The sequence below is a fragment of the Micromys minutus genome (assembly GCF_963924665.1).
Source record: "Micromys minutus genome assembly, chromosome: 31".
Classification (NCBI taxonomy): domain Eukaryota; kingdom Metazoa; phylum Chordata; class Mammalia; order Rodentia; family Muridae; genus Micromys; species Micromys minutus.
In genome coordinates, this window is record NC_137966.1 from 9,817,649 (window position 1) to 9,845,115 (window position 27,467).

At 46.1% G+C, this 27,467-nt stretch overlaps 1 protein-coding gene across 1 annotated transcript in view; it reads right to left on the reverse strand.

Annotated features, from left to right (window-relative positions):
* The window catches only part of SLIT3 (slit guidance ligand 3), a 570,747-nt gene that overhangs the window by 184,944 nt on the left and 358,336 nt on the right, over window positions 1-27,467 (reverse strand). The window contains exon 5 of the mRNA XM_080908093.1: window positions 4,096-4,167. Coding sequence (XP_080764219.1) covers window positions 4,096-4,167 — 72 coding nt within the window. The remainder of the gene's footprint in view (window positions 1-4,095; window positions 4,168-27,467) is intronic.

Here is a 27,467-nt window from a genome sequence, read left to right on the forward strand (position 1 = left end):
TGGAGGTTGGGTCTTCTCACCTACTATGGGGAGAGTGGCTTGTTTTCTCTGTCTCTAATTCTTTCCTCTCAGCCTTAGCCCTGCGTCTTTCCTTGCTTTCTTGCTGTGCCTTTATTTAGTGCCTAGTGCAGTGCTTGTATACAGCAGGCACTTAATGCCGGCCCAGTGAATGATGGCATCCAGGTGGGTTTCTCTGTGGGCTTTCCCTCCATATCAGTTTGAGCTACTGCCTGTTTTCTTTTCGACTTAGTACCCTTGTCCTTCCAAACAGGCTGCCGAGAACGGGATCCATTCTCTGTGTTCAGTTTGCAGTAGCTGCTTGGAGTGGAGCCTCCAGCTAATGACGAGAAACCAGGAAGTAAATTAGGGGATTCCCCCTGCTGCCTGGGGAGGGGCACAGTACCAAGTCCTTCAGAGTGAGTGGCAAGGCAGAGCCTCCAAGGTGCCCTGTTTAGACACAGCTGTCTTTGTTTTGTAAATGATAAAAGTCACATGGCACTTTCTTCCTAGTGGGGGGATAGGGTGGGGGATTCTGGTGTAGGGTATTTGGTTACTCTGCCTTCTTCCTGTTTCTGGGATGGCTGCTAGGGGAGGAACAAAGGTAGAACCCCTTGTTTGCCTGGAGTTCAAGGATAGCTAGCCAGGGCACTAACTGGGGTCTAGGTGGAAAGTCTTACTCTAAGTGTGTCTGCCAGCTGTTACTAAGTCACACACACTGATGGGAAGTTCATTTTGTCATCTGGAGAATGGGAAACATTGCAAGTTCTCTCCGTTTGAAAAGCACACCAGGGTAAGGAAAGAGAATTCATTCCAACGTAACAGAGCTCCCGTGTAAAAATCCCAGCTAGTCTTTGCTTTTGTGAAGTTGCTGTTCTCTCCAGTCCCGTATCTTCTATTACCCACGTGGTGGTTTTCTCTTGTTATTACAGGATCCTTTGCAGTACCTTCCCCACTACAACCAAGAAAGGCCAGAGAGGTCGTGTGGCTTTGCCAAATGCCCTCAGTCAGAAAGAAGAAGAGAGGGTGTCCGATGTGTCCGTTTTCCAGCACACAGATGACGTTCGGTTCATACTGTCCACGGAAGACAGGACGTCTCTGCACAGCCACCACACTATGACAAACCAAGTCCTCCAAGTCTGGCTCTGCCTCCTGGGTTCTCAGTCTCTATGAAACAGAAGCTCTGAGCAGGCAGAACTCACACATCTACCCAGGACTGTCTGGCTCTCTGCTGCTTTCTTCCCGGATAGCATTCATCAGGGCTCAAATTTTATCTTGATGGATGACTATGGGAATTAGCCATTGCTGTGTTGTCTGAGCTTGGACCTCCTTAACTGATGACACTTCTTTCCCTAGGTTCTAAGGACTCACCAAGCACTACGTCCACTAGGTGTGGTCCCTACTGTTTCCTCTTTTAGGTTCTTCATGTCCATACTTGTCTCCCAAGCTCCAGCCCTCACATCCTTGGGTCATCAAGGACTTCCTTAGCCCCATCCACAGCCTTCCCTTCTTAGTTTCCCGACCATATTCTTTCGTTATAAAAGTCCTCTGAGTCTGCCCTTGACACATCCCCTGCGTCAGTTTTGTCCTGACACTTTGTTTGCCCTGCCCGCCCTGTTTACTCTTCATCCTAAGCATCCCTTAAGCCTCACAAACACAGCCCGCAACGGGATGCAGCCGCAACGGGATGCCTCGGCAACAGCAGGTAGAGTGTAGGAGACTTCAGCATGTGTCAGGCACTGCACAGAGTTATTCATACGCATTATTTCGTTAGCCTCCGCAAAACCCCTAGGAGGTAAGACCAACGCTCAGAAGTGTCAAGGCGTTTACCAAAGGTCTCACAGACCTGGTACCAAAACAGATGGAATTCGTACATAACTCTATCAGACAGCCAAGCCATGCTCCTAATCTCTAGGCTACCCTGCCTAAAGCTAGCTCCCTCCTCTTCTGATAGCCCCCAACTCTGAACAGCTCATGTCCAGGTTCTCATGCTACCAGAACCTTCCTCAGGACACCACAAGTGAAAATTCCAGAGCAGCCAATGGTTTTATGCACAAAATTAAAAAAACAAGAAGAAGAAGAAGAAAAAAACCACCTTCTGTGTGGAAATGACCTCCTGGCAGCGGTTGTGGGGTATATGAAACACAGATGAGTTTTCTGTTTAGATTTACATCCTGCTTCTACAATGTCTCCCTTGTAAACATTTTAAAACCCGCAAAACCTGAAACTCCAATCGCTTCTGCGGGTTCTTCTGTATTTGGCATACACTCTGTCAAGGCGACGGGCCTGACAGCATTTGCTGGACCCCCAACCTCACCCCCAGGCCTTTGCATGGTTGCAGATATTCCACAGGGAAGGTAAAGTTCTCCAAACTCGAGTTACCACTGTGGGACCAAATGGCTTTCCCGAGAATAATAAATGCAGTTGACAACTACACAACGCAGTTTAGACATGACTAACGTGTGCCTGTTACTTCATTCACATAAAATTAACACCACGGGGACCATACAATCATTCTCTATATGAACATATTAATTTGGGGCTCAGTCTTTAGAAAGCTGTTGGACGCTGGGTTATTCACTGTCCTCCTCTAAGCCTCTGTGCGTCCTGGTATTCTGGGATTATTAATTTGGACGACATATCAGTCTGAGTTTGTGACAGTCCTAAGATTTTAGAATCCAAGAAGCAAAATACTGGGAAGCTGGTCAGGGTGCCGTACCTGGGTGAAAATCAGGGTTCTGCTCATGCACCCTGATACTTGATGGTGTCTCCAGCTCAAGAGCTCTGCCTTATTTAAGGTCTACACATGTCTCCAGAGGCACATGTGCCACCTTTCATGTTCCCACCTAGTGGCCTTGCAAAGTCATCTCTACATCCCAGTCTCTCACCTTTCAAAGATGCCTGTGGCCTCTGTGTGCTTTACCTGCTAAATGCCAAAGGTGTCCCAAGGCACTGGCCTCCAGCCTCCAGTGTAGGAGGTGGAGAGGCAGCAGCCCTGCATCTGGAAACAATCACTGGCTCCCTGGCTGTGCTGGTAAACTAACTCTCCCCCCACTTGTTACAGGGGAAAGTGACAGTTGTACATTTTTATTTGTTTTGTTTGTTCGTTTTGTATTATTTCTTTTCCTTTCAGTCTCTTATAAGACCGCCTCAGTTGAATTCGAGCTAATGAAGGAGGCTGGTGGGCAGACATGCTTGCTCAGCCAAACCAGATGGTGTTTCTGTGCCCTACTCCAGAATATGCTCTGCCACCATGGTGTAGCCATGTGGGTAGACTTAGAAAGCACACAGCTTCTAGAGGTAAGGCCCAGGAACGGTGGCGCTCACACAGGGAGAGAATCTCAGTGATTAGGCAAGTTCAAATCTAGAGAGTCAGGACAAGTCTGTCTCTGGACTATGGTGACAGTCTGTGGGTGTGTTTGTGCTCTAACTTCGCAGAGCTGTTCATACTCACTCTGGCAACCAGTGTGTGGGAAGGAAATTAAAGGCTGAAGACTCAGGCCTATTGGACTAGGGTCACGTAGAATTTCACTACTGGGGAACTGGTCCGGGGAACCTATCTATGATTTCTTGACAGTCCCTGCCAATCGGTAATGACTTTAAAATACAATGAAGATCGAACAAATGAAAGTCAAGGGCAGTAGGAATGGACTTGGGCACATGTCCCCAAGGTCCTGGCACACAAATTCCAATGCTGCATCCTAAGGAGCTGGTGACCAGCCCTGTTTATAATAACGAAGTCATCACCGTCATCACTGTCACGCCACAAGCACCATCTTTAGGGCTTGAATTCATGAAATAACTGTGAAGGAGACTTTTCCTTTTCCCCCCTCCTTTCCTTCTTCTCTCCCTCCCTCTTTCCCTCCCTATGCAATTTCTTCAATTGCACAGAAAACCTGTACCACATCACTACTCCCATGCTACGCAAGACCCCTGGAGAAATTAACTGGCACCACCAAGCAGTCTGGGTGCAGCCAGGACCTGACCTAGGAAGAACAGGGCTTTGTAAGCCACCAAGAGCTCCCTCCTGTCTCTCTCATCCTGACCAGACAGTCCAAGTGAGTTCAGTCTGTACCAAAGCAACAAACCGGCACTTACAGGTTCTTCACGCCTGTGACGCCTCTGAACGCTTTCCTCGGGATACCCTGGATCTGGTTTTCGCTCAGATCTCTAAACAAGAAGAGAAGAGGCAAAGCGGTTAGAAACCCAGAGCACATTCCCTGCATCTCATTATGATAACAAAACCCTCGGAGGCGGCCTGTGAAGCCCACCAGAAGGGCTTGAGGGGCTGTTTAGTCTCGGGCCCTTGGCTGTTACAAGCCTGCACATTGTTCTGCAGAAATGGTTATCAGGTGCTGCGGTGGGGGTGGGGGTGGGGGTGGAATCAGCTTGCTTCAGGGCAGGCACTGCGGGTGGTCTCACACCTCCAGGCCAGGAACCAAAACTCTAGACATTATTTGTTACAAACACTGCACCCCATTCAGTTTTGGCACCTCCTAGACAAGATTCTTACTCCCCCACCCCTTAAGACATCCCTCCCCAAATAACCTCCCATTTCTCAGGCAGGCCTTTGAGTTCCCTGTTCTTGGCATTTGGGGTTGGAACTGCGCCTGGTCACTGGGTTTTCTGATAGGGACAGAGGGCCTCTGATGCATTTCCACACACCCCAATCAAAACTGGGGGGTCCCATCCCTCATTCTGCATGGAGGGATGCACAGTGGCTGCTTCGAAGCGGGTATTTAGGGGTGCCCTGTGTAGTTGGCTCCAACCCAAATCCTCTCCAAGGATTTAAATACCCTCAAGAGTCCCAGTTTCCTTCTCTGGGGCCCACTCGGGCCTTTTTGGTTTAGTTTGTTCTCTGGTTTCCTTTTTAGTTTTGCTAGACCAAACACGTGCGTTTGTTTTCATTCAGATCTCAAGCCTACTTGGATCTCAGTAAGTAATCCGTCTATAAAGAGCCATCAGGGCCCCAGGCACATGAGGCCGCTCTGCCAAATGCTGCAAGTGGCAGGGCTAGTTCTGTACAGCCACACACTGCAGAAACATCTTCAGAAAGGATGGTGGGAAGGGGGCACAGGTGTGAAGATGAGGTTGCCTTACTGTCAGCCTTCTGTGTTTTCTTCAGATATCAAAAGTACACACACACACACACACACACACACACACACACACACACTCAGATACACAAATATACACACCTGGTATTTTGAAAAGAAAACCCCCTCAAATAATGAAGGGAGAACATCCAACCATAAACATAACCACTGCTAACAATTATACACAGTGCTTATAAATTTCAACGTCATAACCTCTTAACATACGGCCTACTCTAAATCATTTTTTCACACACTAGATTGAGAACATCTGTCCATGTCTTTACCAAGCATACCAATGCCAGCATTTTTAATGGTCACACAGTATTTAGCTGTATGGTTCCTTGTGTGGCGGTGCATTGTTAGGTGGGTGCCAGCTCAACTTCTGTCGGGTAAGGAAACCCCAGGATTAGGCTGGATGGCTCAGCATGTAAGGAGTTTTCTGACCAGACTGGACAACCTGAATTTCATCTCTGGAACCCACTTGGTGGAAGAAATAAACAGATTCCTACAAGTTGCCCTCTGACCTTCACATATGTGCCACAGCATACACCCGTGTGTGCACACACAAAATGTAAGAAGGATTCTTTTAGAACAGAAACAGCAGGGACACATTTCTCCGTCTACATCCTTGGGGAACCTCCCAGGCATTTCTCCTACAGTGAGAACTTGCTGGTCACAGATTTAACCTAACCTTGGTGAGTTCTCCTACAGATAGATTTATGACGGATGCTCACACGCTGATTTCTGAGGGCCCCTCCTCAAAAGCTATAGAGAACTTCAAACATACTCAGAATAAGAGGGCAAGCAGCCATGTTCTGCTGAAACGCCGGCAGTCTACAAGGAAACTTTGCAAAATAGGAGGAGGGGGAACCAGGAAGCAGAAGAGAGACATCATCTCCCCCCCCCCCCCCCCGTCAGAGTTCTGTCACTTTCTGATAAGCAAACGTACGCTCTAAACAGCTGGCTAAAGGTCAGGACAGTGGGCTAGCCTCAGGCTACTTTTAGGCTCCAAACCAAGACTTACTACTGAAATAGGGGGCACCTATGAGTCCTAGACACTTCTGGGCTTCCTAGCGGAGTGCTCCCCCACCTCTGATTCAGTTTCCTTTTTCTACAACCGATGTAAGTAAGTCTGGCACATAAAGGAGCTTTGCTGCAGGTTCCCCCAGCCAGGCCTGATTCAATGAGCAGGGCTCCAGCTCGGAGTCGGGGCACTGAACAAAAGCCCACGATGACAGCAGAGGTCAAGCAGTGTCACCTAGGCCACTGAGCCGTTCTCCATCAGTCTCCACAGAGGGGGCCCAGGTTTCATCATCCGACTAATGCAATTTCCACCAGGCATCTAGGCGGCACTGGAGGCTCCTGCGGCCACAGGGGGCCCAGGCTTTCCTGTCGGAGCCGGTCTCCAGACCACAAGCGTCTGTTCAGTACCTTCTTAGCCTTTGCTGTTATCTCTGGCTGCTAGGGAGATGGGACCTTGGCACATGTCTGATAAATGGCCGATGAGGGGGAAAAAATCAGAGGAAAGGGGGAAGAAATCAAATAGAAAGAAGGTTTAGAACTGACAGCTTTAACCAGTGCTGGAAGCTGGAAGGAGGCGGCATCTAATCCTGAAAGGGCAATAGTGCATTCGGAACAGGATACATACCAAAACATATGAGGGAAACGCAGTAGCGAGCATAGTAGGGCCACAGAAATTGTGCCTCACAGTGTGAAGGGGATGAAGAAAGGCTCATGGTACTTAAACAGAAAGAGATGGCATGGTGAAGGAAGACGGTTCTCATAGGCGACCCATGAGCAAAAAAGCCTGTTTGGGTGAAATAGATGCTTTGGTTTCTCTGGCTGCCATAATCTTCCTGTGAATGTGCCCAGCTTTGTTTCTGCTTTAAAGAACCCAGTACAAGGTACAGCTTCCTTGCCCTGGTCACTGTCACTGCAGCCCCACCCACCCCAGCCCCAAACCCCAGCCCAATTCAGTAAAAAAACACAGTAGATGGTAGGGAATTTATCCATTCCCTGTGACAATCTGCTTGTAAATTTTATTAATTTTATTTTCCTTTGAGCCTTTCTTCTCCAGCTAACAATACCGCAGCCATGCATCTACGGGATTGTATATTGATTTCATAAATACCTCCAGTGGGCTGGCAAACTGACTGATTTAATGGTGTTACTGATGGGGTGTGGAGGAGGGGTCAGGGCTGGGTGTTTCTTCTTCTTCTTCTTCTTCTTCTTCTTCTTCTCCTCCTCCTCCTCCTCCTCCTCCTCCTCCTCCTCCTCCTCCTCCTCCTCCTCCTCCTCCTCCTCCTCCTCCTCCTCCTCCTTCTTCTTCTTTTTTTCTCCAGTAACCATCCCTTTACAATTATCTCAGGACCTTTGTGAGGCTTCCTAATAGTGTGTTTATCTCGGCATGATGTCTGAGCATGGGGCTATTGTTAAGGCTGATCCTTGTCTTGCAATTTTGACTGACAATTAAATAGAAATAACAAATCCTATCCATGATGCCCAAGAGCCTAGTTCTGGTCAACTGCTTGTTTGGGTTTTAGGATCTAACCCTCCACGAGAGAAAAATATACTCATAAATGACCAGAAAGAAAAAATAAATAAACTTTAAACAGAAGACACAAGTTAAAGAAAGGTTAGGCTGTACAAAGTGTGCTAGTTTTTTTTTTTTTTTTTTTTTTTTGGGGGGGGGGTGGAGTTGCCAGGAAGAAAGATGGCAGGCCAGGAAGGCATTCTTGGTTGGGAAGTGGGCTGTGGATCAGGATGCCTTTTTAAATAATTAGGCCTCTGAAAGCGAAAGAGAAGTACATTAGCTAAAGTGCATTTTCCAGCTTCCGGAAAATGATTAACCATCTGATTATTCCATCCCAAAACACAGGCCCGAAGAGGGCTGATTAAGGAGACACTAAGTCAAATAGGAGTTGGCAAGAAGGGACATATCCCACATCCAGCCAGCCCTCCCTCAGCCTCTTTAATTTACTAAAATGCTTTGGACACAGATTAACTTTCTTGGCAAATTTATTATTGTTTCATCTACCTTGAAACAGGAACCGCGGACACTTTGATAAATGGGTTGAAGGGTTGTCTAGTTCCGGAGCTTTTGAAATGCTTCTTGGGCTCTCCCGCAATGTCAGGCGGGCTTTGTTCTCAGGACAACAGTGAAAGCCCTTGCTTTACCTCTACCCCTGCAGAGTGAAGACCCTCCTGTGGGTGCATGTGTTTGGAGTACACTCTTCCTAACTCGTCCGTGTTAGATGGCAGGTTATGTGTGGGGATGGAGATGGAAGGGAACGTGCTCCGGGGTTTCAAACACAAATGATTATAAACTTATAAAATGGGTGGAAACTTCCAGAAACATTGTAAATGCTTGTTTCTGAAGTCCCTGGCATAACTTCTACATTTTATGATCCTTTGAGTTGCTTCGATTCTTCTGGTTTAGTTCCCTCATTTTCAAACGGGATTGCTGGTTCACCAGCTTCCCCAGCAGTGGGAACAAATCGTGAACTCGTATGAAGTGCTTTGTACCCCTGGAGCACAGAGAACACTCTGCAAACGGCTTTTTATTTTAGTTTTTTAGCTTCTCCCTCATTTAGGTTTGGACTTATGTAACTAAAGATGTACCCACCTTACATGTACTTAAAACAGAGCATGGAATAAAACACACCGGTGTTATTAGGAGTCCCTACTTAGAATCGGAGGTGGAAAATGACACTCTCCATGTTTGAGTCTGGATCATTTCATGGTGGTGTAACCATAGAAAATGGTTCAAGGAAAAGGTTGAGACTGGCCAGGGAAGCCAGTGAGTGCTGTGCTCTACACACAAGAGAACTTCCTCCTGCAGCAAACGGGAACCAATACAGACAGACAAACAGCTAGAAAACACCCAGAAAGTGAGAGACACTAGAACACTCAGCCCTAAATGAGGCGTCGCCATTAAATTCCTTCCATCAGGGCTCAGGGAATTCTGTGGGAGAGGAGGTGGGAAAAATGTTTGAGCAAGAGAAGATGAAGGATGGATACATACACACACACACACACACACAGAGAGAGAGAGAGAGAGAGAGAGACAGAGAGACAGAGAGAGACTGAGATGCAGAGACACACAGAGAAAGACAGAGAAAGGGAGAGGGAAGGGGAGAGGGAGAGAGAGAGGGAGAGAGAGAAGCAAAGCCAGTTAAACAGAACACAGCGGATACACATATAAACTACAGTGGCCTTCCATGGATCTATGCCACAGGGTCCTACTAAGTGCTGAAAGGAGAAGGAGACACAAGCCCCATCCCTAACCCAGAAGCTATCTCCAGTTGATAACCACTTGAAAGTAAAGTTTTCTTTAAGGGACTCTCATTGAAGAAACAAAGCACTCTTTAGGGTAGGCTGCATGTAGGAGACACCCGAACTCAACAGCATCTTTGAAGGTTATTTGTCTCATAAGACTGTATCAGATCAAAACAAAATCTAACAGATCCTTTGCATATATATATATATATATATATATATATATATATATATATATATATATGGCTTCTGGTTCTGTGTTTTTATGGAATTCCTGTGTGTGCAAACGTGTGTCTCTGTCTACGTGTCTCTTGTGCTTTTTCTTTGGCTTTTCTGTTTGTCTTTTTTCTGTTCTGATTTGACTGTTTTGTTTTATCTCATTTATTTCATTATTATTCCTTAGACTCATATTTGTTTTATTAAGGAGAGACAGAAAGGGTGTGGAGAAGGACTGTGTGTGTGTGTGTGTGTGTGTGTGTGTGTGTGTGTGTGTGTATGCGTGTGTGTTGGGGGAGAGGGATGACCCACAATCACCTTTGGGATGGGGAACTGGGAAGAGTACAGGGAGGGGAACCATAATCAGAACATATTATATGAGAAATATATTTTCAATACAAGAAAAAGGAAGGGAAGAGACAGAGGGAGGATTCCAAGGTTAAACAGCATATCAACATTGTCCTCTACATATCTATATGTGATTCTAATATTGGAGAGAGCAAGCAGGAAGGCAGGGTCAGCATGAAGAAGGGAATGAAGGAAAACTTACTAAGGTCTTAGGACCCGAGAGAGAAAGAACGTGAGAACAAGAAAGCGAGCTAGCAAGTAAGCGAGCAAGCATGTTGCTTCAAGCAAGGAGCTGGCCTCTTGTAGCCCCGCTCCAGACAATCCTTGTTTACAGAACACCCAAGAGAATCCAAACTCCCGGACTCTGCCTGCCCTCCTGTAAGGCTGAACAATACCGGCGACTGAGGACAAATTTCTGAAGAGTTCCCAGCTATGAGTCTTATCAGTTAAGTCAAAAGCTGCTGGGGAGAGAAGCCAGTACCAGAGGAGACAACCTAGACTGTGGCAGGCTGGACCCACTGATAAGACAGCTTCAAAGACAATTTTCAATCATGAAGCTGGTGGCAGATTAAAACATAACTCCACAAACAGGAATTAAGGGCCCACACAGGAAGTAGTCAATGAGGTTTATAACTCCTTTGCCCAATGCCTCAATCCCTTTGCACATGAGACTATTCAATGATGTGTTTTCAGACAGAAGTGTTCAAAAAGAAAAATCCATCAGCTCTCCATTAGTCAAACTAAAGTAGAGCATGTTATAAAAAGCGTTTATATTTGGACCTATTATTGAATTTGGGATCAGGGTGTTGGATTACTGATTCTCTCTGGCCTGAATATATGTTAAAAGTACTTTCACATTCTCTGCCTAGTAGGCGGGAATTTTCCCATTGGTGTGATGAACATATCAATCAAAACTCATTTAGGGATTTAAAGATTTCTGAAAAACTAGCCACAAATCTAACATTTCTTATATTCTCAACACTACTTCTCTATGAAACTAACCCTTTGGCATCCCCTCCCAAATCCCCCAACTCCGAATGAACGGCATTCTGGGGACCCATCACTTTGCTCTAAGAATTGTTTTCCGTACATGATGCTATATGGCAGGAGGGACAGACGTGGAGGCAAAATTATTCCCTGGGGATTTTACTGTGTGGATTTCAGGGGAGATTTATCTTAATAGGTAAATCTCTCCTACAGGCAATTTATCTTAATAAGCAAGATTATATATTTGCAGTTAGTGTCACTGTCAAAATCAAATGAGAACCGAACGTATGTCTTAGCTAAGAAGCCCGGCTCCCTCTGGCTGGGTTTGTCTAGTCAGTGGTCTCTGTTGTCACAGGGAGACAGCAATAGTGCAATAGAATCATTTCCTGAGGAACCGCAGCCTATCTCAGGGATACAGAGAATCAGTGGTGTGTGTGTGTGTGTGTGTGTGTGTGTGTGTGTGTGTGTGTGTGTGTTGGGGGAGGATGACCCACAATCACTTCCTGACCTTCCAGCTGAGGTCCTTATCCGAGGAGTCCACATTACCAACTATCTTGATATTAAAAATCAAATGCAAGGTATCAACAAGGCTTGTTGATTCTGACCGTCCTTATGCACCAGAAACTTCCGTCATCATCTGAGTATTTAAGATCAGTGGATGAAATGTCAGTTTACATTAAGGTTCCCTCAGAAAAGATGAGTTGAGCGCGTACTATGTCTTACACCCCATTAAGTGTTAGAACACAGAAGCAAAGAGAACTGACCACCAGTCCTTCGGGAACTTAGACTCTTAACTAACACAGACGAGAAGAAACAGGCACCTTGACAAGGATAAACTAGGAACCTCCACCTCCAAAACCAAGGACAATATTTTTAATGCTTCTTGCTTTTCAGCAAGAAGAAAGCCCATCTCTAAGCGTGCACTAATTTTTGGCTTTGTCTTTTGCTCAGGATCCAAAACTAATTTGAGTTTTTAAGAGCTTGAGAGGAAGATGTTAACCTGAATCCCCGACAACTTTCGGGCATGCAGTCCGGTTTCATTAGGAATTGAAGATTTGTCTTTCAGCGTGACAGTATAAAAAAATCCTGGTAGAATGAAGCTATGGCTGAGAGGGAGCAGGGCCCGGGTGTGCCGTTGTTAGACAGTTGGTCAGAATTTGTACGTAGGTATCTTGTTAAGTGGTTTAAAGTCAGGAACAAGTATGCCAGCATGAATGGTTTGCTTCACGCCGCCTTGGTCTTTGAGAGAGACACACTCAGGCTATTCAGGATATAGTGACTTTGTTTTGCTTCATTATGTTCCAGGAGAGGGGGAACTGGAGGGAGACACAGATAAAACAAAGCTAGGCAGGAGTTCCAGGGGCTGAGTGACCAGAAAAAAAGATTCACCCATTGCGTATATGTTACTTTGAGACACGTAAAAATTTCTTATCAAAAGTTAATGTGGGTTCCTGCGACCCACCCCAGACAGATTACACCAGACACCCGAAAAATCCTGCAGTTTGAAAAAATAAAATCACTCCCACGATATTACTACTGATACTAAGTTATTCACATACTAAGATCACATCCCAAGGCTGCTGTTAAACAGGCTGTATCTCTTTAACGATCTGTTCAACCCTCTCATCTAACTTGTACTTCTAAATTAGGCAAATGAGAAGCAAATGCTTTCTCAACCCCAGTCTCTTCATTCTGTTAGTACTAAGCTAACATACCATACTCTACTGTCTTAAAATCTGTCTACAGGGCAAATCTTGGGCTTAGATGCAAGGATGTTCTTGAAAGCTGCTGGTGGTGTGCACAATGCCTGTGCTCTGAAGTGGAAAAAGAGACATAAATTGTACTTTGGAGGACTCTTCAGGAGCTCATCGGGGAGGCTGACCTAGGAGGAAAGGAGGCAACAGGCGTTTCTCACTTCCCTGTGATCCCCGAGGAATGGCAGGATGACCTTGGGCTCTGGACCTCTGGACGTTGCCAGACCTCAGGAGAGATGCTTGCAGCTGGATCAGAACATTCCCAGAGAAGCCTCTCAGACAAGTTTCCTACAGTGTTCAACAAGGTTCTCTAGGGGAGAAATCATGGTTGGGGGAGCTGAAACTTGGTTTGGGTGGCCCGAGTTGGCTATAGTGCAGGAGCCAGAGGCTAGGATCCTAGGCTGGGGACCAAACACACTGGGGCTATTGTGCAAACACAAGTAACGATGTGGATGTGGCTAAGCTGTGGTGGATGCAGAAGGTACGCACAGAGGGGTCGCTGGTTTGCTCTGAAAGATTGTCGACACGGATGTCCTTTGTGTTCCTTTCCAGGCTGGCGTTCTAAAGGGCAGAGCACACACTCAAAGCTTGGTGTCTGCCGAGAAAGTCAAAGGAAAGGTCACCGAGGGTGTGGATGGCAGTGACATCTGGGCCAATACACAGCTCCACACATGAATTTCCAACAAGCCAACACTAAACAACCTCTCATCTAGTCAACAGGACTGTTCAGCCCTGGGTTCCACTTGACTGGTAAGTCTGTGACCAGTGTGGGGACAGAGACTGTCAACCCTTTGGGAAGCTGTCTAGTTATAGGTCAGCACTGACCCACAGATATTGTAACCTGAGCCACAGAAGCACTAGTAGAACGTTTCCAGCAGTCATATTAGATATGGGAAAAGGAAATGGATGATGTCCCACCGACCCTGACAGTTTGAGTTTGATCCTAGGACCTACATGGTAGAAGGAGGGAGAAGACTCCCAGAGGCCTTCTGACTTCCATGTGTGCACCATGGTCTTGTGGGTCCCCATATGTAAATGTGTGACACACACACACACACACACACACACACACACACAAATGAGTGCATGCAACCACAATAAATAAATGTGTAAAAACTACAAACTAAATGGTTGTTAATTTATCAAAGCACTTTGAAACCATGTTTGAAACATTGTCATCTGCCACGTCACCACTTTCTGAGATTTTTTTTTTTAAATGCCAGGTCTTTAAAACTTGATGTATATTTCATATACACACCAAACTGACCTAGGGCTCACCTTGTAAACGGCCAATGGCCACATAGAGATACTGCCTGCTGCTGTGAAGTCACTGTACTACACTAGGGGCCAGAAGATACATCTTCATGGGCTCTATTCAAAGGGACACATCTTTAGAGCAGCCCAGTATAGACTTGGGATTGTGGGTGTGGCAGCAGCCATGGAGGAGAAGAGAGCCAGACACAGATGGTGGAAAGCATGCCACGGTCTCAAACATTTCCATCCCTAGGACTGAGGTCCCCCTTCCAACCACACCCTTTTTCCATCTCTTGCTCTCCCAGGGCTGCCGGCTTAACTAATGCTCCCAGTCCAAACAAAAACTTTCTTCATTTAATTACTCCCTGCAACTCCAACTAATGCTCTTTTTGTTAATGAAACAGCGTTCTAATTGGCTGCTCATCTCCAGCAAAGGATGGGGAGTGTGAGCTTCTCCACGGTTCACTAATCCCTAGGATTATCACAGTTTGGTCACATTGGTGGGAGCTCTTATTAGCAGCCCAATTATGCCTTCTTTTCTAGTCTATCCTTCCTTATACCACTAAGTGGCCCAGGAAGCAAAAGCAAGATTCCAACAGCAAGGTAGACCCTCCAGAGCCCGTGCACATGGACATTTCTGTTAAACTGTCCAGAGTCTGCATTTATACAACCCTAGAGCGGTGGCTCTCAGCCGGTGGGTTGAATGGCCCTTTCACAGGGGTTGCATATCAGATATCCTGCAGAGCAGGTATTTATGTTACAATTTGTAACAGTAGCAAAATTACAGTTACGAAGTTGCAACAAAAATAATTGTATGGGCGGTGGGGGGGAGGGGCGCACTGCAACATGAAGAACTGTATTAAAGGGTCTACACATTTGGAAGGTTGGGAACCACTGCATTACAGCCTGTGTGCATGTACCTCACTGTGTAGCTGTCAGAGTCCCTGTGTGTAAACATCACTGTTACCCACTAGAGAGAGTGTCTGCGTACGTACATCACTAGGTACCAATGAGAATCTTGTACCTGTACAACAATTAAAAGCTGTCTGAATCCCTACACACATACATCATCACGTACCTGTCAGAACCCCTGTGCATGTATGTCACTATGTACCCAGAGTCCCCTGTGCCTGTCACTACGTTCCCATCAGAGTCCCTGTGTACGCACATCACTGGGCACCTGCCAGAGTAACAACTGAGATTTGGATGTGCCAGAATGGGATGCTGAAAAATCTGATTGCAGAGTACCTAATTTTGTATCTGAGATAGTGCCATGCCTAGTTTCAGGCTTGATGGAATCTTTGGCTTATCAGCCTTGTATAAGGGAGGGGTCCACTTAGTCCACAAGAATGGTGACATACACCCTCTGTTTTCTTTGTTCGAGGTGATGCGTCTGCCCCTCGCCATTGGGGAAATGGGGCTCACTTAAATGCACCCTTCCCTCCCCTGAGCGTGCCATATTCTTCTGTTCCCCGCCCCCTTCTCCTCTGCCTCTTTCTTGGCAGCCATCTGAGGCTTTCATCTCTAATTTGATTGTCGTAGCTGACACTGTCAATCTGAAATCCAGCAGGCATATCTAATGCTGGCTGAACAAGGGGGGGGGGAGGTAGAGAATGGGATGGAAAGGAAAATTCATCTCAAGAAGTAGCTTTATGTAAATTGATCCTTTGGCCTGAATTCGAGAGCCAGGCATTTGCTGATTAATTGGAGAAGTGTCCTTGTCCCCATGTCTTCTTTGGAGAGATGGCCCAAATTGAGTCCTCTTCTCCTCACAAAGACATTCCCATGCCAAAAAGCTTTTACAATTAGAAAATGAAACCTTGCGAGCGAGGGGGGAGGTGGCTGTGGAGAAGGGGGGGGCTTATGGAATTATTCTGGAGTGTGTGCATTTGGCCTGCTTGGTGATTAATTGTTAACTAGGCTCCCTCTTCTGCCTCTGAGTTGAGGCCTGATAGCTTAGGTTCAGAGGCCGATCGGCCCAGCAGTGTGATCTCTTTACGTATAATTAGCTAAAGCTCAAAGGGGGGAAAAACCTGTCTCTAACCATTTTGTTTTTTGGTAAATTTCTATTTTCAGTTAGGACTTGAGTTCATTTCTGTCCCTGTCAGGGAGGAGGGGAGGAAGGTAGAAATAATTCAATCTTTCTTTCACGGCCTTCTAACCTTTCCTGCAAAAGGAAGCTTCGACAAAAATGGGGGCTCGTCTCCAGTGTGGTCCTTTTAACTCATCCTCGTCCCCAGCTCCTGCTAAATTTGACTCCCCCAAAAAGCCAGAGGCAAATGAGCCACCTGGGTATTGGCCAAAGAAGTCTGATTCTAGAGGGGTCAGCTGTCATTCAGATCACATACTTCCTGGAAGTGAGTTTGTGAAGAGCCATGGCCTTTCTGCCCGCCCCTCATACCTCAGCTTCCTGCAGCTTTTTTCTTACGCTCTGTACTTAAGATATGTTTGCTGGATGGATATTTTTTTTAAAAAATCCCAAATAAAAATGATTTCATACTGCTGCTTGGTTCATGGATGACCCAGAATATATCTTAAGCCTTGGATTATTTGATCCCCCAAATCCAGCTTGTTCCTTCTGATGGTGAAGAGTCCTTGCTACCCTGACTCATCAGGATTTTTGCCACTCCCTGTTGGGAGCATTGTGTTTGGTGAGCAGTGTCACTGGAGCCAGCTTGCAAAGACAGAGGTGCAGCAGAGGCCTCACTGAGAGGTTCAGGGGACTGACTGAAGCGTAGGAATGAAAAGCCGTACCAGGGAGGCAGGCTAAGCCCATGGACCACCTGGTTTCTCACAGAGCGCTGAGGCCAGCCCCAAAAGAACACAGCAGATTAGATAATCCCTTCAGTGACAAAAAGAGGTATATCCCTGACAATGTTCCTTAACCAAGAAGGTCCCCTGCTCCCCCTCTGAAGCCTGGTGCTTGCTGGGCTCGGTGTGACAATGAAACCCCCAAGCTCGGGGATCCTTTTGACAGACTCTAGAAGATGCTGAAAGTCGGAGGTAGGTGGTGACAGGGTCCTGACCATTTCTGAGACAGCAGATACTGTGCCTCGATTCCTTTATTCCAAGCTGCCTGAAAGATACCGAGGGTTATTACAGGAGGGAAGAAATGTGAAGGAGAGAAGACGCAAGAAGGGATGGGAAAGCCCAAGCCCATCCCTACTTTGGACAACACTGCTGGACAGGGTAGACAGACCAAGCTGACCACAGGGGAACGTTCTGAGCACTGCTTCAGATTCCTTAGGCCTCATCCTGAGACTCCTCATCTAGTGCCTTTTTAGTTCCCCCTCCTCTAGGGAGAAGTACTGAGGTTACCCCATGTACTCCCCTCCGTTTTTCCTTGAAGGGCATGAGTGTGTTGGGGATGGTAGAGGGGGGACTGAGCCTTGGGTGGCTTTGCTCATGGCCTGGAACTTGGAATGTGCAGCCTCAGCTCAAGGAAAACGTGGCTTGTATGTACCTGTTCTTTCTTGTAGCTTTTCAGAACCCCATTAAACAAGTGGAGTCTCCACGGTGAAGGTGAGATGCTATCCCAGGGCCATCTGCCGATAAAATCGATACCGCTTCAGAGAGGCTCAAAATTATCTTCTACCAGAGGAGAAAAGCAATTCAGCAAGAGCCCAGCCCCCTGAATTACAAAGGCCAGCTTCTGGAGGCCCAGCACGGGATGACAATGATGTACATGGGGGCCAAAGTCATCACAACATGCTAATAGTATATACATTTCTTGCCATGATCCCTGGCAGGACTTATGGTTCTATTCAAAGTGATTTCAGTTACTGCTAATGATTCACACTGTGGATGTCTGGGCATGGCCTAAAGGAGAGACGCTGCCCTCTTATTTATGCGAAGATGGATGTAAGTCAATAGATCCACGCCTAGTTTGAAGTTGATGCTAATGTTTAATTCCAGGCCTGCTTCTGAATGTTCAGCCTGAAAGGTTCTAGATGAAGAATAGGAGTACCAGGTGGACCCAGGGAAATAAATAAAAAAGGTCATTAGTGATGAGAGTGCTAGTCTGGTACCAAATATAATAAGCTCTTTAGCCTCTAGCAAAAAAAAAGGAAGGCTCTCCATGGTGAGATCCAGAGAAAAAGGATGAAGGTGAGATTTCTTCAGAAATGCCTCCTTCATCTCCCTGGGTCCCCTCCCTGTCTAACTTTGAGCCATGCCTTCTCCTGGTAACAGGACATCTTTCCCACCGGTCTCCAGCATCCTGTAGGTGGCTAGGTCTCAGGAGGCCGGGAGCTACAGTGTGACAACTCAGCTCAGGAGCTGGAAGATTTGATCTCGAACTCCAGCCTCTGCTAGGATAATGAGTTTATGATCAGACTGTACTGCCTGAACCCCAGTTTCCACACCTGTAAAACAGAGACCATGAACTTCCTGAGGCCAGAGAATTCCTGTAAGATGGCAGAGGACCTCGGGGCTCACGAGTTGTCTTCTGGCTCATGTCAACACTCACTAAATACCTGTTACTGATGCTTGATTCTGTTGACTTTACCTTTCAAGCACTCTAAGAGACAGGTAAGCTCGTGTGCTTTTTCCCTTGAGACTTAAACAGTATGTGGATTGGATCTTAAAGGTCTCCCAACAGTCTCAGTCCAAAGATAGCAGGAAGGCAGATCTCAGGGGTCTATTGAAAGGTATATAGGCCCTTGTAGAGCGCCGTTGAAGGAAGCAGGGGAACTCAGGTCCCATTGAGCTACATTTTGCTTCCTGGCCATGAGTCAAATGGGTTTTTTTGACTATACAGTGGTTCATCACAGGCCCAGATACAGTAGGGCCAGTAAGTCATTGATGGGAACCTCCCAAAATTGTATACAAAATCCTTTCCTCTTAACAAGTTGATCATCTCAGCTATCTTGTTACAGGGATGAGAAATTAACCAATGCACACAAGAGCTCTGCCACCGGGAAGCAGCAATTCCAGGTCAAGTTCAAGAGGAAAGGGGGCAATGATCTGTGCACAACGGTACTTTCAGCCTTCCTTCAGGGAGACTCTTCCTTACAGATCGGTCAATCTCTAGAATAGAGAGGGTTCATAGAAAGACGGGGGGCCGAGGCTAGAGCAGGCCAGTTCCCCAGTACCGGGTAAGCTGGGTGGGAAGCGGTCAACTGTGTAGTAATAGCTATGATGGGGTAGTTTTAGGAGAGTCCACAAGGGCCTGAAGGTACCTGGGGTGAGGGTGTGGTGAGGTTAGCTGTGAGACCGAAGCCCCGAGAGCGGAGACCAGGATGTAGGTCAGTGATCCCTGTATGACTCAGGGCCAAAGCATCCCTCTGCTTTGGGAAGATGTTGGGGATGTGGGCCCCCTTGGGAAGGACTATGAAGGGGAAGACTAAGGTCCCTCAAGGCAGCAATGAGAACTGAAGTTTGTTGCTGGTGACACCAATCCCTTCCGTGGAGAAGGAAACCCTTACTGCTCTTTTAAAAACTATTTCAGGCTTTATGTTTAAACGAAATTTATCATTGCTAGGTGACTACAGCATACCTGCAGAGCCAGGTACTGTGTGTTGAAGCCAAGCCAATGAGAAGACTCGGTTCAGAGAGAACAAAGGAGGACAGCAGAAATGACATCACCTCTGCAGGCCAACAGCTTGAGGCAGGACACTGGAGCCTCCTTCTTGTCTCTAAAGCTTGCAGGGTAGCAGCTGAACAGGCAAAAAGGGAGAGACCAGTAATGCCGTCCCCAGAGCTAATGTGGCATCTCAATCTGTGAGCAGGTGGTCACCTTCTAGAGATAGACAACGGGCAGACAGAGGGGGAAAAAGACAAGAGACCAAGAGAGAGAATGAGAGGAAGAGACAGATAGGGAGAGAGACATGGAACACTAGACATGGAAGCAGAGGGAACAGCACTGTGAGGCAGAAACAAGAGAAACAGAGAAGAGGAAAAGCCAGAAACAGAAAAATAGACACAGAAAAAGGCGTTCACAGAAGAGATGGTGGGAGGAAGACCAGAGGTTAGGATGGAGAGAGGTAACCACACATATTCCCTCACACCCTGTTCCATCCAGAGAGGGCAGGTGGAGGAAAAGACAGAGGAGCAAGAGGAAACCCAGGAAGTAGAAGCCCAGAGGATACTTAGACCGTCCAGCAAAGGCTCTTCCCAAAGTACCTATCACTGGGAACAGGAAGTGTGGCTACAGCTTCCATTGAGCCTGTTCTGGGGACAATGGAAAGTTCTCCCTAAGAAAGTGTCTGATGTCTGCTTTGCACCACAGTCTAGCCTTTGTTTCCCCCAAGAGAGCATCCCCATCCAGGAGGGATGCTCTTCGGACAAGGGATATCTGCTGTGGGGCCTTTTTGAGTGAATACAGATCTCTAGCAGCTCTTCAGTCCAGCCAGACACAAGGTTTGGGCAGAGGTAACTTGCAGAGGCTTCAAACTTTTTACATTACTAAGCAAGTTTTCTTTCTTTCTTTTTTTTAAAGCCCCATAAAATTTCAAGGCACATACTTAATGTTCAAATGCTTGAATGTATTGATCCCTGCCCATCCTCTAGTATCTTAAGTTTACCCAGAGGACCACTTTATTTAATTAACTCACTGCTTTATTAATATAAATATTCTCCTATTGATCATAAGAGGGCCTGGCAGGGAGTCAAGCTGGATGTACATCACCTTCTCTTCCAGCATCCCCACTTAGAGGAGTAGCTAGCTCGGAATCAAGGAGAGTGGCAGGAAGTGGTCCCTGGGGATGGCGGGGGCAGATGAATCTATAGCAATTTTATGGAGGGAGGTTTTTTTTTTTTTTTTTTTTAAAGACATAGTTCCTTGGATCTCTTAAAGCAGAAAGCATATGGAAATGAGACATGAAAATGGTCTTGGCTTACATGTATCAATTAAGCATGTCAATACTTTAATTAAATCTTTCAACTAATGAGATTTATCCCAATGAATATGTTTTATAGTTATAATAGCTTTTTTGGCCACTGTTCAAAATGTCAAATAAATTGTGAAAAGGAATTAAAAAAGAAAAAAAAAGAGAGAGAGAGAGAGAGAGAAGACATAATTGACGTTCTGAACCGAAGCCAGCTTCTCCCCTCCCTTGCTCCCCTTCTTCGCATTCATGTGATTTTTACAGAATGTATGGGAAGTAATGGGCCTTATAATGGCTTGGCTTTTTAAGACTCTCTTAAGCCTTCACTTCTAATCCGTCTTATTAACTTCTCTAAGGCTCACACGGCCGAACCTGTGAAGCCCCCACCCCGCCTTGAACCTGTTCCTTACTGTCTTGGAAAAGGAAGAAAACACCCCCATGGGTTCTGGTAGACATCACCACAAACAAAACGACACAAGGTTAAGAGCCACATTAAAAGAAGGTGGTTACTAAATGATATAGCAAAATGAAGACTCTTATCCCCCCACCCCGCACTGTTTTTTCTAATACTTTCAATCTATCTAATTTTGTATATAATCAACATATTTCTCAAAGAGTGAAAAGTGAAATGAAACTTGTGACAGGTGCAAACTTAAAGACACATACAGGAAAGCAAGGAGTTCTGGGCATTTATTCACGCCGCTGTTGCTCTGGTCTCTTCTCTGTAAATTGGGGGTCGGTGGGTAAAGCCGTGAACATTAGCCCACAGGTTCCGGGCTACAACCAAAATGGGCAGAAGCTAAAGAGAGAATCACAGAAAGGACATAATTTTTTTTTCTGGGAGGGGCACTGACCCCAAATATACATGCACATCTCAAAGTTTGCACAGTCTGGTCCCCAAACCGTATCCAAGTAGTTGGGTGCATGGAGACCCTAGAGAGGAAACAGGAAGCAGGGTTGGGCACCTCTTTCATGCTTCACAATTCTCCCTGAAAATCTGAATAAATCAGGCATAAGGCACCTCCCCTCTAGTTCCTAAGGATGGATGGTTCTAAATAGACATTCCTGACAGAAGTGACAATCTCCATTCTGAACCCCAGAATTTACCTCACCCCCATAGCTTAAATGCTGCTGCCGTCGCGACCTGATAAGAGAAAGCCCCCCCCATCCTAATCAATAATGGACCTCATTAAAACGAAGCATTTGTCCTCAGAACAGTGGTCTTCAACAAACTTTAGAGCCAAAGTCCGACCTTCGTGGGTCATAGATAGGAAAACTGAGGCCTCAGAGAGGAAGGAGTTATCATTGTCCCGGAGCCCGGGACAAGAACCAGGTCTAGAAGACTATAAGAGGTGCCATCCGTTCCAAGTGTGACTCAGTTTTGTACAAACAGGGCAGGACAAAGAGGGAGTGAGAGAGAGCTGACTTAGTGGCTGTCATTTATCTGGCTGCCAGGGCACACCTGGCTGATCTGGTTAACTAGACAGATGCCCTTCCCTCTTGGCCACTGCTTTGCAAAGTGTCTGTGTACCATGTGAATGAACAGTCCCTCTAATGTTCTGCCCACATCTAAAACGGATCATTTTTCTTCCTTTGAGTTCAAATTGAATTTAATATTGACATATAGTGATTGTATACACAAATATGATTTTTTGATGCATGCATACAGTGCATAATGATGAAATTACGGCAATTAGCATATTGATTACCTCAAAATGTATCATTTCTTTGTGCAGGGCAATTTTAAATCCTTTGGCCTAGCTGTCTTAAAAAATAACTATAAATCACTGTGAACGGTACTTACTCACCCATATGTTCATCTGATGTCTCTGAGCATGCCTCAAGTACTTACTCAAAGGGAGGCATTGTTAGGCTCACGGGGAAGGGTGGGATGTTAGAGATCTTTATTCTAGAATTATTCGGACATTGGATTCAGACAAATAACTCCACCGATGAGCACGGTTAGACTGTGAGGCGCCACAGATGTTAAATGAGGGAAGCACATGGAAGGGCTGATCTTGATCCACGCTAGGTAGCTAGGGGAGGGGGAGCACAGCACAGCCTCATGGAGTAGGAACAGGAATTATGGCGGTTTTGTGGGAGTCGGAGGGTGGCACAGAGGCTGTCTGTGGATCATCCTCTAGGGGACCTTTAAGAAATGGAAATGCTCAGGTCTTATCGGAGACTGCCTAAATTCTGAGCTGGGCTAGGGGAGGCAAACACCCAGGATTTATTTATTAGAGATTAGAAATGTCCAGGCTAACCTCCAACTGAGGATCTCCCTGCCTCAGCCTTTGATACACTGGAATTAGAGGTGTGTGCCACCATGCCTGGCCCACCAGCTATATGAAATATCCCTCCAGCTATTTCAATAGCAGCTACCGCCCCCGCCCATGAGGGTCATGTGCACTGGAAGTGTGAGAGCCCCCCACCCCCATCAAGCAGGCACTGTACTGGGAACAGTCAACGCTGAGAAAAAGCTGAGCATGTAGCAGGTAGGTCTTTGAGGAGCAGACTGAGGGGAGTAGAACCCACAAGGGAAAAGGGGAGGCTGAGGATGCAGAGGTGGTTGAGGAGAGCGGAGGTGATGGGCCAGATATGGTCTGGAGATGGTCTGAGGCCAGGGAAGAAGACGGAAGGGTTCTGAGCAAGGAGAACACAGTTGCTCACTGAGCACTAATGTTCACGAGGATCTCATCACTAGAGCAGCAGACAGCCAAGCACAGGTCTTGCCCATGCTGGTTTGGAAAGCCAATTAAAAATTAACAGACACTTTCATGCACACTTGCATCTAAACTTCCATTTTAAAAAGCCACAGACTCTCTCTCTCCATAGGCCTATTCTTCATCCAGTTCTCTACAGAGTGGAGAAGCCCCAGATCTTCCCACACACGAGGGACAGGAGATGAACAATGACTTCCAAGGTGGCCGGGAACCCTGGGGTGTACAAATCTGGCGTCCCCAGAAGCTTAACCTTCTTATTTCATCGGATTTCCTTGTCAGGAGTGAGTAAAGCGCCCATGGGCGCCCTCCACATTCTGTAAGGGGAGGGACGGACCAGAAGGAAGGCTTTGCTCAATGACTCGGTTTCCAGAAAGTCCACGCGGGGCTGGTGAACTCCTCATTCTGTTCTAGTTGCCTTGAACAAAGGAAGACACTGTGGTAGCCCACTGAGAATGGCATAGGGTGACAGAGAAGAAGCAACTGCTATGCAGGGGTGGTTAGAGCACACAGCCCTTTACGGATGCTCCGTCGTTTCCACTGACCTTGTACCACTCTTTAGCTGTCCCCTGCCCCACCCCCTAACGAACTATGAGGAGGATAGAAGGTGATTATCTCAGGTACTTTGTTATGGTGACAGATGGCTAACTAATATACCTCATACGCGCTCATCTGAACTTCACGGACACCCTGTAGCAGGCACTACTGTTCTGAGCTTACAAGGCATGTCAGTTCAGATACTGATTAAGCTGCCCTGTAGCACAAAGAAGCACTGGAGTTGGGTCTGACTGGCACTGAACCTTGCTTCCCCCTCATTAAACCAGCTACCCAGAGAAGCCCGAGTTCTTCATGCTTGTTGGCATTCTCAGCTCTTCCCCTCCGTCACCCGGTTAGAAAGGACAGACCTCAGCATTTGCAGACACAAAGACAACGTCTAGACTTTTTGACCTTGGAAAGAAGATGGTGTCCTCCTGGTTTAATGATGCCAACTTTCTTTTTTTTTTTTTTTTTTTTTTTTTTCTTTCTGGAGTTAAATATCATTTTACTTCAGTGAGTTTAATTTCCTGGGGTCATGCTAAAGCTTTAGCATTAATGAGGTACTGGAAACACCACAGAAGGTGAAGAACTGTTGGGAAGATCTTAATAGATACCCCATGCAAACGTTGCATAAATACGTTTATTACGGTTATTTTCTGCCGAGTAAGTTATTTTCCAGTTTGTGGTATCTGTGTGTGTGTATGTGTGTGTGTTGGTGTTCATAGGTGTGTAACAATGCTTTGCATATACATGGGCTTGAGTGTATATACATGTACATATGAAGACACAGAAGTTGATGTTGGAAATCATTCTGATCCATTGTCTTCCACCTTTTTAACTGAGGCAGGGACTCTTAATCAAACTCAGAGCTTACAGAAATGTCTATTCTAACTAGCTGGTTTGGTCTAGGGACCCTGTCCCTGTGGCTGGAATTACAGGCAGGCACTGACATTCTCCTATGTGATCTGGAAAGCCACTCTTTCCTTACAGATAAACAGCAAGTGTTTTACCCTCCCGGGCCATCTCCCAGCCCCCACCCCTTATGTGGGTTCCAGTTTAACAGTATGTGTAAAGAAAGTGAGGGTTAAGAAGGGGAGAGCTAAAGAAATACAGGAGAGGGGTCTCCTGAGGACCCTGCTAGGACCACAAAAAACAGCAAGCCTTGAACTCTTGTCACTAGCAAGTCCTAATTGTCCCTCTCGGAACCCTTCAAGAATGCAGAAACAGAGTGAGTGGTGGTTTCTCAAAAACAACAACAACAACAACAACAACAAAAAAAAAAAAACTAAACCAACCAACCAAACAAACAAACAAAAACTACACTTCTCCCCACCTCATCTTACTCCTGTATCTTAACACTCAAGAAAGAGACCGAAAAGGAACCACTACACTTTACACACACTGTTAGAATGAGAAATAAGGGAAGGATTAACACCAACTCCAGTTTTCCTGCTACTCTCTCTCTCTGCCCGCCTGGTACCAGCAGGTCTTCAGCAATAAGGAAACATCACTGGCAATTTGTTGGGAGTTATTCTCAAATGAACTGCATTTGCTGAGAAAAGCACATTTAGCATTTGGTGACTCAGACATGGAAACATTATTACTCTGGAAAAAGAGTTAAAATAAGTGAGAGTTCGAGAGCTCAGGGAATGAAAAATTTACGAGATTGTGTTTTGCTCAGAAAAAAAAAAAAAAAAAAAAAAAAAAAAAAAAACCCAACAATGTCTGTGCCTTCATTAGTCTGCGTGTGTGAGACTGTGGGAAAGTCTGGATGTACGTGTGCCTAAGAGATTCCACGGAGATTCCGAGAGGCCACAGTGGCCACCTGCCCTGGGGAAGTGGGCATGGGAGAAGAGGGTCTGAGAAAAATAGTCTACTTTTTTTTTTTCCCAAAATGGGGAGAAAAATACATGACCCAAGCCATATTCTTTGTTTCTCCAGGAGTATTTGTAGGTTGTCATGTACATGTGGAAGTTGAGAGTGCAGGGAAGAACTGCTTCCCAGTTGGCTTTGTCCCCAGGACTTAAACTTCCGGAGTGTTTTAGATCACCATACTGCAGGATCAGGGGCAAGCTTTTTGTTTTTGGTTTTTTGTCTGCCCTGCCCCATCAGGAAGCACAGTTCACAGTGGAGCTCAGCGCCAGGGCAAAGCAGCTGAGGAGGGCTCTTTCCTTCATTCCCTTCCTATCCTCTCTGCCTCCAGCTGAGCCAGGCAGAGGCACTCCTGTGTGCAAAGGTAGAAACCCTTGGTTCCTTCCATCAGGAAGTGCATGCTCTCCTGGTCAAGCTCCTGCCTTTGAACGTTAGATTTCAGTTACAAACCTGTTTCCCTATTTTGTGAATTGGAAGGCAGGTTGTCTAATACTAGTTTAAGTATGATCATGCACAATGGAAGACAAGGGAGAAAGCAAGCAAAACTGTGAATTTTTATTAGGTATTTGGGAAATTGAGTAATGTATTCTCTCTCTCTCTCTCTCTCTCTCTCTCTCTCTCTCTCTCTCTTTCTCTCTCTCCATCTGTCTGTCTGTCTCTCTTTTCTGAGTCATTATCTGTGCTTTATATTCATGCACTTCACAGCAATTTTATACATCCAAAAACGAAATGTTTATTATTTCCTTAAAACCATATAAATAATATAGATTTCAAAAACATAGGCAGAAATAATAATTACCCATGCATTTCAGTGCAAAGTAACAATTATAAATATTTTTGCTTATTCCTTTCAGCCTTCTTTGTGTGTAAGTTGTTTGAACCTATACACATACATGTACACATACATATACACACATATGGAGAGAGGAAAAGAAGGGGAACTCGGCTTTACATTCTCTTTTACCTAACATCGCAAGCTGAGCCCAGCAGAGGCAAAACGCCATCTCCTTGCATAACCTTTTGTGGTTTTTTTTAAACGTTGAATCATTTGGGTGCATCATCTAGTTGATGTATTTATGAATACATCACTTGGGTTTTTGAATGAAGTTTTGGTATGTAACTTAGCTCAGCACTGCTTGGAACTCGCCGTCCTTGTGCCTTGTCCCCAGCCAGCACCGTGTGAGAGGTATGCACCATCACACCCAGCTCCACAGATTTTTAAGGACCCCAATGGAACAGAACCGATGTTGCATTAATCATTCCCCAAGCATTGTTGCCTTCTGTCTGCTTGGCTTTTTTTATAATGGCTGCATTATACTCCCTGTATACACTTCTAAAAGGACGGTGGCCACATCAGAGACACTGCAGGGACAGACAAGTCGTTAAGTCGTTCAGGACCGTCGACCTTTCTACACTCCTGTCCATCCCGTCCCTCCTCATCTGACTGAATAGCATGCACTGCCCCCCCCCCGTCCCCCCTAATCTGCGATGGGGGGAGGCAGACTCCCAGCTGAGGTGATGTCACTCTATGGAAATGAATTCGGATGTCGGGAAGGATGAGCCACACAGAAGGACCGAATT